The sequence below is a fragment of the Diabrotica virgifera genome, chromosome 4, assembly GCF_917563875.1.
Source record: "Diabrotica virgifera virgifera chromosome 4, PGI_DIABVI_V3a".
Taxonomy (NCBI): Eukaryota; Metazoa; Arthropoda; class Insecta; order Coleoptera; family Chrysomelidae; genus Diabrotica; species Diabrotica virgifera.
This window is the reverse complement of record NC_065446.1, coordinates 65,948,835-65,962,989: the sequence shown is the minus strand read 5'-3', so window position 1 is coordinate 65,962,989 and position 14,155 is coordinate 65,948,835. Positions and strand designations below refer to the sequence as shown.

Genomic DNA, 14,155 nt, shown 5'->3' with positions numbered 1-14,155 from the left:
GAGATAGAAAAAATTGTTCAAACTACAGGGGGCTTAGGGTCATAAACTCACTCTCAAGACTCTATGGAAAAATAATAAAAAATAAAATTGAAAAAGAGATGACAGATGTAGAAGAACAAAATGGCTTTCGTGCAGGCAGATCCTGTATGGACAGCATATTTTCTCTAAAGCAGGTTATTGAGAAAAGATTAGCCCACAATCTTTCCACCCATATAGTTTTTATTGATCTGACAAAGGCATACGATAGTGTACCACTTTCAATGCTCTGGATAGCAATGGAAAAACAAGGAATAAGCAAAAAAATATACAAGCAGTACAACAGCTTCACAATAATATGACGGTAAACATTAAAACTGGAAACAAATTAACGAGAGAAATTCCTATTAGTAAGGGCCTAAAGCAAGGCTGCTGCATAGCACCTACACTCTTTAAAATATATTTAAATGAGGCACTCTCACTGTGGAGAAGAAAGTGCTGCAATATGGGCATCCCAATCGATGACGATAGATTGTACACAATACACTTCGCTGACGACCAAGCCATTCTAGCTGAAGACGAGAGTGATATAGACTATATGCTCAGAAAACTGGAAGAGGAGTACACTAAGTGGGGCCTTACAATTAATATACAAAAAACCGAGTACTTAGTTGTAGGAGAAACACCAGAACGCCTACAAATTGAAATGGGAACTATAAACCCAACAGAAGTCTTCAAATACTTAGGAGTCCAAATAACTTCAAAAGCAGGGAGTAACGACGAAATACATTCCAGGATTGGCCAAACAAGATCAGCCACCAGACAGCTAGAGGGACTATTGTGGAGTAATAAAATAACAAAAGAAAATAAAAGAAGAATGTATAAAACAATAATAGAAAGTATTGGGTTGTAGGACGCTGAACTCTGGGAAATCAACCAAAGAAACAAGTCAAAAATTAAGGCGATGGAAATGAACTATTGGAGACGATGTTGCCGACTCACTAGACTTGATAGGGTGAGAAACGAAGATATTAGGAGACAAATGGAAATTGATCTAGATATAATAGACACAATCGAAGCCAAAAGACTTAACTGGTATGGACACCTTCAGAGAATGCCTGAAAATAGATGGCCGAAAAAAATAGAAAAATGGATTCCACCCACTAGAAGAAAACGAGGTAGACCAAGACGATCCTGGAGAGAAGATGCAATGACCGCCAGAGACCTAAAAACTGAAGATTGCTTCGATAGAAAACGCTGGAAATTAGGATGCGAGAAGTGGCGACAGCTGTAGAAGACTCGCTTATTATTATTATTATTATTATTATTAAGAACCTCCACCATCATCAGCATAATATTTGTTTTACGTTGAATAGCTGGGCAACAGTAGACCGTCCTGGTCTGAATACGGCCTGGTATTCTCCTATGATCATTATTAACACTATATTTAAAATTTTATACTCGTGTACACATTTTTCATCATCATCATCTTCTTCTTCTTCTTCAGATGCAAATCCACTAATGGATGTTAGCGATCACATTTTCCATGTTTCTTGCAATGTGTATGAGGTACTGTATGTCCATTGCCTTATGTTTCCGAGCCAGGACATTTTCTTGCGTCCTATTCCTCTCTTGCCTTAAATTTTACCCTCGATTATAAGTTGAAGGAACTGGTATTTTTCGATTCGCATGATGTGACCAGATACGCCGTTTTCCTTTTCTTGATGGCTTCGAAAAGTTGGCGTTCTTGGTTGATTCTTTTAAGGACATCTACATTTGCCACTTTTGCCGTCCATGGTATCTTTAGGATATGGCGATAAAGCCACAAGCCACGTTTCGAAGGGTTCTAGTCTGTTTATATCCCTCGTTTTGAGTGTCTCAGTTGAAAATCGAACTCTGAACAGGTATGAATTTTACGAAAGCTTGTCGAGCTTGCTCAATGCGACATTTTACTTCCCTGTCCGATGCCCAATCTTTAAAAATCCACGTTCCCAGGTATATAAATTTGCTCACTCTTGCAATGGACTATTCAGTGTTATGTTCTAAATATTTCCTCGCTATTCAGTGTTATGTTATGGTGGAGTTTTCAAGTGCATCCAAGTTTCTGGAGATGATCATGAATTAGGTCTTTTTGGTATTAATCTCTAATTCCATTAGCTTACTGTATTCTCCGATTATAGTGACAAGTTAAAGATCGACTATATTTTCACAAATTAAGACACCATCATCAGCATATCGTATGTTGTTGATCAATACTCCATTCACTTTGATTCCCAACTCTGCATCTTCCAAAAACTCCTGAAATATGGCTTTCGAATAAATGTAAATAAAAGAGGGGAAAGCACACATCCCTGTCAAACACCCCTTCTTATATGTATGGGTTTGTATATAGAATTGTCTATTTTTAATTGTGCTGTTTGATACCAGTACAAGTTTTCAATGCATCTTATGTCTTTTTGGTTTATATCAAGTTTCTTGAGGATTTGCATTAACTTGTGGTGTTGGACGCGATCAAACGCTTGACATTTTTCATCACCCTGTAGTAAATAGTAAAATTTAGCAATATTGAAAGAAATTTATCCTAAGAGAAACTTGTTGGATTGTTCACCTTAGTTTTTGTTTCAGAATATGACTGTTACATTGGCGGCCAAACATGAAGTAGCCATTGACGATAATGACAATGAAACATGTTGTACGAATACTAAGGTTAGTGAACTTTATGTTAAATAGAAGTATGTGGTTAGGAATATTGCTTTTACTTTCTCTTTTTTGTACCGCAACAAGTCAGTGTAGTAGATCAATTTAGGGAAAAAGCCATTTCTTTAATTACTTTCAATTTTTGTTAATCATGGAGGGAATAATAAAAAAGAGTAAGAAAAAATGATGGGAAAATGGGAGAAATACAACTTAAAATAATCTGCTATGTAGATAATATAATACTAATCTCTCAATGTGAAGTGATTTTCATGTATGATGCACCACTTTAATATAACCGTCAGAAAAAACATGATTGTTTTTTCAAAAAAAAACCCATTGCATGTTTATAACAGCAAATCTATTAAGGCGTATAAGCCTGGATCCCGCGTACCAAAAAAAAGTTTATTAATAGCAAGCTGAAAAATATAGTGAAAGAAGCAAAAGCACGAAGAATAAGGTGGTATGGACATATAAGTAGAAAAAGTGAAGATGATCCCATTAAAGTTATTACCAACTGGATAACCCCTGAGACAAGAGCACGAGGCAGACCAAAAGCAAGATGGAAACAGCAAGTCGAAAACGACTTAAGAGTTATGGGAATTCGGAACTGAAAAAAAAAAGACTGAGAACCGAAATGAGTGGAGAAAAGTAGTGACGGAAACGAAGACACACCAGAAGCTTTAAGGAGACAGATTAGAAGAAAAGTGGACTGATCCCCCATGTCTTAACGGATCATTAAAGTGAAAAACGGCTATAACTTCCACGGGAGTGTACAGCTTATATACATACAATAGCAAGCTGAAAATTTGTTAATAACTTAACTGTGTCTAGACGGACAAACTTTAATGTACGGAAACACTGGAGCAGGGGAAGTTTTAATTGTGGAACAGGTTTCGAACGTCAGACTACGAAAACGTCCCATGTATTTTGTCGGACAGAACTTCCAATTGATTTTTTACCTTTCATTAAACTCTCATGCAAAAATCAGACTGCTATATACCACCAATATAATTCCTGTAATTTGACATGTTTTACGTGTCGGACTTATTAAAATGCCCAACATATTTGTCAGACAAACGTTTTTTCATATATTATATAAAGTTTGCTATTGAATAAACTTAAAAACAACCTGTTAGTTTTCACAACCATAAACTTGTCAGGATGTAACGTTCTACAAATAAAATCACGTTACACAATTAAAACTTCCCCTGTCCCAGTGTTCCCATATATCTAAGTTTGCCCGACTATTAGACACCGTTACGCTACTAACAAATTTTCACTTGCTATTAATCAACTTTTTTTTGTACGCGGGATCCAGGCCTATTAAATTAGAGCTGAAGGGTCAGATACAGTAATAGAAAAGTCATGGAGTTTAAATATCTAGACCAGAGGTCGGCAACATTTTTAATGTAAAGAGTGAAAAACTAAATTAAAAATTCATGGCGGGCGCCAACTATTTTTTGACCTAACAAATATATTAATATAAACGTATAAAAAATATACGTTTTAAATTTCTTGTCTAAATTAACAATAGTTTAACGTAGTACCGGTCATATGCGTCGGTTTTGGGTAGGTCAACGGTTATTTTATCGCATAACTTTTTTGTCTTTAATTTTTAATTTAATTTAATTTTTTTCACACTAGATTATTAAATTATGACGTATTCTAGTGGTAAAATTTACTCTTGCTTTAAGTTGGTAAAATACACCATTCTTTTTGAAATTTTTTTCAATTTTTTTTCAAATTCAAGAGACGAAAAATTTTCAAATCGATTTTTATAGAAAACGGTGTGTTCTACCGACTTTTGTCAAGACTTTTTTTGTGTGCAAGAGTACCTTTTAGTACTGGAATACCTCAGAATTTAATAATGTACACTCAAAAATGTTTAAAAATTAAAGACAAAAAAGTTATGCGATAAAATAACCGTTTCCCTACCCAAAACGGACGCCTATGACCGGTACTAAAAATTCGCAATAGATGGAATCGATTTATCTCTGGAAGATAAATCTGTGTACCAATTCTTGTTAACTAATTATGTACAAGACGCCATTTTCAAAGAGCTCTATAGCTCTTTTAGGAAGCATTTTCAGACTAGATAAATTTCGTTAAATTGTCTTAAAATTACCTGCAAAAGATGCAAAATATGCAAAGAGATGAAAATATATTCATTTAATAGATCATCCCTCAAAACCCCTTTATTCCAATTTTCATGATTCTGTTGCCTTTAGTTCTCGAGATATTTCTAATAGGCCAGTTATTTGCCTCACCCTATATACTACAAAATGCAATAATAATATACAGGGTGTTCCATTAAAAAAATTAGAAAATTTTGTATTTGCAAATAGTGATCACACTGTATATTTTATGGCTATTAGTAAAAGATATTAAATTATTTAAAAATGATACTATATTATAAAAACTTTGACCTACCACCTAAATTTTTATTACCTTGGAAACATAATCCACAGCCCTACAAATATTACCATTTTCTCAATAAAAATGTAAATATTTCGAAAATTATTAACTTTAGGCCTAAAAGACCTTAAACAAATTTTTCATATTTTTAAAAAATATATTCAAAAATCATTTAATATATAAGGTGTTCCATTAAAAAAAATAGAACTTTGGTTTATACCGTCGTTGTGACTCACCCTGGATAATCAAAAATAATCTTCTTCAAAAAAAAAAAAAAAATTAGCGGCCGTGGAGTAACGGCATAATCGCTGGCCTCATACGCCAGTGCACGTGGGTTCGAGCCCTGCCAAAGACAAACCATTTTCATTTCCAATAATGACAAGAGCCTTATCACCGTGCCTCGGAGAGCACGTTAAGCCGTCGGTCCCCCTGGGCTAGTGTACATCGGCACTAGTTACTTAAAACAGGGTTAAAGATGTAAATGGCGCCGGAACTGTCCGAAAGGATCTCCCCGGCAAAAATGCCATACGATATTATTATTATTATTATTATGAAAAATAATTTTAAATTATAGACGGTTTTGATATACATTAGCTTTGTTAAAAACATTTTTTTGTATATCCCATAGTTTAGCTGTAATCAAAGAAAACCAGAGGTTTGGCGCACCCTGTATACCCCATATTACCAAACCGGTAGTTATTAATATTCGACATAGGTTTTGACGGTATTCCGTTTACTTTTAGAAAAAATGTTCTATGTATGTCAGTATAATAATTACTTATCTTCTCCTTCTAGGTGCCCCATGCAGTGCATTACATCTTGTTGCGAAGATTTAATAATTGACACACTTATAGTTTATAATCCTAAAATAACTTGTTTGGAATTAATGCCCTTTTTGAACTTTCAATTTAAATAATGACACAATGATAAAAGTTTTTGTTATACAATTCTATAAATAAAGACAAAAATATTAGTCAATGGAGTGCAGCGATAAACTGTTGAATTCTATTGAGTTATTATGAGAGATATGTCTATTGACAATTTCTGCATAATAGAAACTACATGTCATGTATAAATGGAATTTATAAAGGGTGTCCAGAAACTCTACCGACAAACGAAGACAGGGAGATTCCTCAGATAATTTTAAGACAATTTAACCAAATTCACCTAACCCGAAAATGCTTCGTAAGGGAGCAAGAGCTCTTTGAAGATAGCGTCTTATAATTAGTTTTTCTTAAATACCTCCTGAACGCTTCTAGTTAGAAAAACGAAAATTGATACAGATATTTATCTTCCAGAGATAAATCGATTCTATCTATTGTGAATTTCTAGTACCAGTCATAGGCGTCCGTTTTAGGTGAGGCAACGGTTATTTTATCGCATAGCTTTTTTGTCTTTACCTTTTAAGCATATTTGATACTGGATTATTAAATTGTGAGGTATTCTAGTACTAAAAGGGACTCTTGCTTTAAGTCGGTAGGACACACTGTTTTCCAGAAAAATTGATTTGAAAATTTTTCGTTTCCTGAATTGAAAAAAAAATTGAAAATTGTTTTCAAAAAAAACACGGTGTATTTTACCAGCTTAAAGCAAGAACTTTTAGTACTAGAATACCTCATAATTTTATAGTCTAGTATCAAAAATTCTTAAACATTAAAGACAAAAAGTTATGCGCTAAAATAACCGTTAACCTATCCAAAACGGACACAATATGACCTGTACTAGAAATTTGCAATTAATGAAATTGATTAATCTTTGGAATATAAATAAACGTACCAGTTTTCGTTTCTCTAAATAGTTTTTTTTTTAATTTTTTTTGATATTCAAAGAACGAAAAATTTTCAAATCGATTTTTCTAGAAAACTGTGTATCCTATCGACTTAAATAAGAGTAGCTTTTAGTACTATAATACCTTACATTTTAATAATCCAGACTCAAAAATGCTTAAAAGTTAGAAACAAAAAAGTTATGCGATAATATAACTGTTGCCCTACCCAAAACGGACGCCTATGACCGGTACTAGAAATTTGCAATGATGGAATCGATTTACCTCTGGAAGGTAAATACGTGTACCAATTTTAGTTTTTATAAATAGAAGCGTTCTGGAGATATTTAAGAAAAACTAATTACAAGACGCCATTTTCAAATAGCTCTAGCTCCTTTAGGAAACATTTTCGAACCAAGGGCGGATCCAGGACCGATTTTCGGGAGGGGCCATGAACTTTTTGGGGAGGGGTACCAGGGGGTCTGGGGGTAATTTTTAAAAATTAGGGTTACAAGGGTGAATTTGAAGGTACTTTTCACACACTTTTGACTGCCATAAAGACATTCAAACCTTATCGTTATTAAGTCAATGCCGATTCCTACACATTTCTTCGGATCAAAGGGCAGTTCTTTCAACAAGTTTAATACTATTTTCCCAATGCTTCTCCTGTCCGGCATTGTTTCCCTCTGTCTTGATTTTCACTAATTATTGTGTGATTATGTTCTCATAAGCGTCACACTCCTTGTGGTATGATGTTTTTTCATGGGTTTGTATGGCTCCGTCATTGCCCATGAGTATGGCGAAAAGGTTTCGTAATAAGGCTTTGGGCTGTTATTTATCCCTTTATTGTGACCATATTTTTCATTAGAAAAATAAAACGCAATACTTGCAAAACAATCTCTTTTGAATGTGCGAAAGTACCAACCAACTTTGTTCTAAGTGCTGGTGACCCAAGTATAACCCTTTATTTCTTTTTTATTCTTTATATGTACAGAATATGCAAATTCATACGATTTTGGCTGCCAAGGTCATTCTAACAATTGGAACTTTGTAAAATTATCAACATTTTGATTTACAAAACATCCTATGTCCTTCTAGAAGCTTCCGTTAATGCTTTTGTTCAATTCTAGTTCAGAAGACATATTTATCCCCTGTTTTTTTACATATATGTGTTTGAAACTAAAAACATTTGAACTGCAAATATTTAAATTTCTATTTTTTATATTCTCGGAGGGGGCCATGGCGTCCTCCCTGGATCCGCCCTTGTTTCGAACTAGATGAATTGGGTTAAATTGTCTTAAAATTATCTGAGGAATCTCCTGTATTCGTTTGTCGGTAGAGTTTCTGGACACCCTGTATAATATACCAGGGATCACCAATTATGTTCCCTGGGTGTCCGTTTCGAGAACCTATGACACATCCGGGGTCCGGATTTAATTCTGCCTATTTCTGGTTATTTTCTCTTTTGCAATTATAGTGTTCAACAATTTTATGGAACATATTTGAAAAATAATGCATTTAAATTTTGAATTTATTACTAGCTTACGTTATAAGGTTGAAAATTTTGAAATTTTCGATTTTTTTATTACTTTTTTTATTTTTTTATTTAAATTTTATTTAGTGAAAGTACATAACTTCAGTAAGTACTAGGCTTTGCGCAAGAGAACAACTTGAGAATTATGAGTACTTACTTCGACCACAAGAAAATCCACAAAGAAACATGGATCGCTCCAGACGGCAGAACACGCAACCAAATCGACCACGTCCTAGTGGAGAGTAAGCATGCGAAATTAATAACAGATATTAGAACTTACCGAGGAGCAGACGCAGATTCCGATCACATACTAACGATTACGAAATTAAGAGAAACTATCCCAAAGGTCAGAGAAGAGAGAACAACAAATAAAAAATATGACGTTGCCAAACTAAAGAAAAAAGAAACCGCCGAAAACTTCCAGACAGACGTGACAGCAAAACTACTTCAGAGCGAAGAGCAAGGTGACATTGAAACGGAGTGGGGAATAATAGAAGACGCTATGAAGGAAGCAGCTGAAAAGCAGTTGGGTCAAGTTAAAAAGGGGAGCGACCAAGAATGGTTTGAAACCGATTGCAAGAAAAGTCTTAACAGACGGAATGAGGCAAGACTAAAATATATGGATAAACCAAGTGAAGAAACAAGGAATGAATATGAAGCGGCGAGAAGAAACGCGAAAAAAGTGTGTAGGAGTAAGAAACGGAAGCATATGGATAAAAAGCTTCAAGAGATTGAAGAGCATTATATTAATAAAAATGTAAGAAACTTCTACCAGGAGGCGAAAAGGAGCAGTGACCAATGTGCAAGAAAACATAACTACTACAAGAGCAAGGAAGGGCACCTAATAGGAGATAAGCAGGGGAAGCTAAGTAGATGGGAGGAGCATTTTAGAGAGCTACTTAATGAAGAACCTGATGGAAGTGATGAGGACCAAGAGGAAATGGTAGAGGAAGTCAGAGGCCCGGCGGAAACAGTAGAGACTCCAACCGGGGAAGAAATAAGAGAAATTATACATAGTATGAAAAACAACAAAAGTGCAGGCAGCAATGGTATTACTGCAGAATTAATCAAGCATGGGGGAGAAGCACTGATAACGCCAATATGTAGCCTGTTGACGAAAATCTGGGAGCGAGAGGAAATGCCGGAAGTATGGAGAGAGGCCATAGTATGTCCCATTCATAAGAAGGAAGATAGAGCAGTGTGTGAAAACTATAGGGGTATCACTCTCCTAGACGTAACATATACGGTACTCGCCAGAGTCGTAAGAAGCAGACTGGAAAGGCACTTAAACGAGCAGGTTGGTGAATACCAGGGAGGATTCAAAAAGGGCAGATCCACCATAGATCAAATATTCGTATTGAAAATGATTCAGAGCAGTACATACGAGCAACAGTTAAAGTTAAACCTCCTCTTTATAGATTTCAAACAAGCTTACAATTCTGTGATAAGAAGGCGTTTGTACCAGGCCCTAAGAGTACTTGGAATTCCGGAAAAGATGATCAGACTCGTAAAAATGACCTTAGTGAAGACCGACAACAGAGTAAGGATAGAAGAAAGCCTATCAGGAAAATTTGAAGTTAAAAGGGGATTAAAGTACTTTTCAATTTCTTGTTGGAGGCGATATTGAGAGAGAGTGGAATACGAACGAAAGGTATGATCTTTGACAACAGAAACCAGGTTCTGGCCTTTGCGGACGATGTAGTGCTAATGGCAAGAACGGAAAGGGAACTGCTGAGGATTTTCAAACTCTTTGAAGTAAAGGCTAAGCAGTATGAACTGAGAATTAATGAGCAAAAAACAAAGTATATGGCAATGGGACAGACCTCACATGAAGACACACAACTGAAAACTACCACAAACAACGAGAATAAAGAGTATTGCTTCAAAAAGGTGACGGAATTTGAGTATCTAGGAGTAACGCTAACAAGTAAAGGGGAAGAAAGCTAGGAAATTGAAAAAAGAATCTCGAGAGGAAGAAAGACAGTCGAAGCCCTACACAAACTACTAAGAGCCAAAAACATCTCCAGAGAGGCAAAATTAAGACTCTATAGAACAGTGATGCAGCCCACAGTTCTTTACGGGAGCGAAACATGGGTCATGAACAAAAACCAAGAAAATATGCTGAACATCTGGGAGCGGAGTGTCCTAAGGAAGATATTCGGGGGATTAAAAAACGATGAAGACGTTTGGAGGAGACGAACAAATGCAGAGATCAGAGAGCTGTACCGGTAACCAGAAATAAGCCAGATGGTCAGAACAAAGAGACTAAGTTGGTTAGGTCATCTTGCGAGAATGGCTGACGGAAGGTGGGCAAAGGACTCGCTGCTGAGAGTGGAAGGAAAGAGGAGAAGAGGACGACCCAGGAAAAAGTGGCTAGAAGCATGTAAGGAAGACCTGCAAACAATCGGGATATCAAATTGGAGAACTGCGGCCATGGACAGAAGAAAATGGAGAAAAACCGTGGAGAAATTCCAAGCCATGGGCCTTTAAGGCTTGTTGAGCTATACTATACATATACATAACTTCAAGAATACTCTCTGAAAATTTCAGATTGATTGATTGAAAATTACCGGAAATATAGCATGATAACAATATCATTCGTGCCAGCGTGCTTGATCGTAGTGAGAAACGTGTTCCCATTCTCTTTTGAAAATTACTCCACGATTCACAAACATATTCGGGTATGCACCACTTTACGATTTGACAAACAAAAAAGAGTTTGAAAATTGAAAATAAAAGTTGTCAATAAACTCGTTATTCTCAAAACTGCTTTTTCAAAGGGGTGGCATTGTAAGCAAACTATTTAACCGATCCTAACATTTTGCATATATTCTCTTTAGACATTTCATGAAGTAACTCTGTCGAGATGTTCTTTTTCACTCTTTTTTCACTCTTTTTTACGAACAATTTCTTTATTTTGAGTGATACCAAAAACTCAAAAATCGTTAAAACTAAAAAAGCTCGACAGCGTTACCTCAAGAAACTTCTAAGTTAATAAAATCTTTTTGAATTTTTTGTTTCACATGGTCCAACGACGAGTTCTGACGTCCACTTTGCTACTGTTGCCTTTTTTTAATATGTATCTTGCCTTGAAATTTTTTTTTATATTCTTTGAATTGTACTTAGGTACTGAATATGATTATTTAATTTAAAAATAAAATAATTCTACCACTGTTTCAAAAAAAAAATCACAAAAATGTTCTTGAAATGTTGATTTCAAACCAAACACCACATTCTGAATTTAATGACGGTCCGCACAAAACTAGCCTACGGTCCGGATGCGGACCGCGGTCCGCTATTTGGTGACACCTCTAATATACAATAAGCGAGTCTTCTACAGCTGGCGCCGCTTCTCCGCATCCTAATTTTCAGCGTTTTCTGTGGAAGCAATCTTCAGTTTTGAGATCTCTGGTGCTCATTGTATCTTTAACATTGCTCCAGGATCGTCTTGGTCTACCTCGTTTTTTTTAGTGGGCAACGTCCATTTTTCTATTTTTTTGTCCATCTATTTTCAGGCATTCTTTGAAGGTGTCCATATCAGTCAAGTCTTTTGGCATTGATTGTATCTATTATGTCTAGGTCAATATCCATTTCTTTCCTAACATCGTTTCTCACCCTGTCAAGTCTAGTGAGCCGGAAATATCGTCTTCAATGGTTCATTTCCATGGCCTTAATTTTTGATTTGTTTCTTTGGTTTATTTCCCAGAGTCCAATACTTTCTATTATTGTTTCATGTATTCTTCTTTTATTTTCTTTTGTTGTTTTATTATTCCACATTAGTCCTTGTAGCTGTCTGGTGGCTGATCTTGCTTGGCCAATCCTGGAATGCATTTCTTCGTTATTCCCTGCTTTTGATGATATTTGGACTCCCATGTATTTGAAGGTTTCTCTTAGTTTTATAGTTCCCATTTCAAATTAGAATTATAGTTCAGAGAAATAAGGACAAAAATATCCTGTTGGTGACACAACCCCCTCCAGGCCGAAACCAAATTTTTTGAGTAGTATGGACATCTATATTAATAATATATATGTTTCCTGCAGCCGATTTTGGTGATATACATAGTTATAAACAAATGAAGATCAAAAACGGTAAATTTTAGCTTTTTTCGTCTATAACCAAAACGTTAAGTATTTTAAACGAATTTGAGAGTGAGAAACTCATACATCGTATAAAAAACTTCAATATGGCGTTCTCTTAATATGTCTATCCTTATTGGTGGCTTAGAAAATTGCAAAATAAATCATAAATTTTGAGTTTTTATAAATATTCATAACTTATGTAAAAATTAACTTAGAACGTTCATATTACACGGAATGCTGATACTTCTCGTGCTTAAATCATATCCTAAATTTCAAAGCAATTGGTCAAATAGTTTAAAAGGTATTTAATTTGTTTATCCCAAATTATTTTTTTTTGCAACGCTATAAGTCAGAAAATGATGAAGTTACACTAATACTTTGGATAGTTTATGAAAGAAGAAAATTTATACTATTAATTTATTTAAAAAAAAATGACAAAAAATAATTCTAAATACTGCAACATTATTTTGCAAAAACATGTGAATTAAAAAAAGGGGGGGCTAACTTCGCCCCTAATTGTCCTAGGACAATTGTTTTGCTTTCTAAATGTGTATAAAAATTCAGTCTTTCCAAATATGAAAAAATAATTTTTCTACGGGTAACGGTTAAAAAGTTATTCTAATTGTTTATAAGTAAGCAAAAAATCTACGTGTTTTTGCAAAACAATTTTACACTGTTTAGAATTACTTTTTGTCATTTTTTTAATTAAGTCAATAGTATAAATGTTTTTCTTTCATAAACTGTCAGAAGTCTTACTGTAACCTCATAATTTTCTGACTTATAGTGTTGCAAAAAAAATTAATTTGGGATAAACAAATTAAATAACTTTTAAACTATTTGATCAATTGTTTTGAAATTTAAAGTATAATTTAAGCACCAGAAGTCTCAGCAATTCCTGTAATAAGAAGGTTCTAAGTTAATTTTTACATAAGTTATGAATATTTATAAAAACTCCAAATTTATTATTTATTTTGCAATTTTCTAAGCAACCAATAAGGATAGATATATTCGGCGAACGCCATATTGAATTTTTTTAGACGATTTATGAGTTTCTTACTCTCAAATTTGTTTAAAATGCTTAACTTTTTGGTTATAGACGAAAAAAGCGAAAATTTACCGTTTTTTGATCTTCATTTGTTTATAACTATGTATATCATAAAAATCGGCTGCAGGAAACATAAAGGTTATTAATATAGATGTCCATACTACTCAAAAAATTTGGTTTCGGCCTGGAGAGGGATGTGTCACGAGAAAAATCTTATTTCTCTGGACTATTATTATTTATTAGAATTTTTATTAATTGTTTATTAGAATTGTTTATAATTTGTAGATTTCAGAATTAGTAGTAGATTAGGACTATTGTTAATTAGTCAAAAAGAAATTTTTTAAAGTAATAATTATTAAATAAGCTACTGTAATCCCATTAAGAAACGACCTGGATTAGTCACAAAAGGCCAGGTCATTTGTATAGTACTATAAATAAATAAATAAATAAAAGTTCCCATTTAAATCTGTAGGCTTTCTCATAAGCGTAACTAGGATGATCCTAAGGGGGGTTACAACTACTGGAAAGGGGGGGTTACAACTACTGGAAGGTCTCTGAGGGGTATGGTGTTAAGCGTAAAGAGCTCTAAGTCCATCCCAATGGGGGGTTATAACCCCCAAACCCCCCCTGGTTACGCCTATGG

At 34.6% G+C, this 14,155-nt stretch overlaps 1 protein-coding gene across 3 annotated transcripts in view; it reads left to right on the top strand.

The window, feature by feature from the left end:
- LOC114334384 (progestin and adipoQ receptor family member 3-like) overlaps window positions 1-14,155 on the top strand; it is a 119,738-nt gene that overhangs the window by 26,887 nt on the left and 78,696 nt on the right. For all 3 annotated transcript variants that reach the window (XM_050648224.1, XM_028284420.2, XM_028284419.2), the window contains one exon: window positions 2,602-2,682. In XM_050648224.1, coding sequence (XP_050504181.1) covers window positions 2,602-2,682 — 81 coding nt within the window. The remainder of the gene's footprint in view (window positions 1-2,601; window positions 2,683-14,155) is intronic.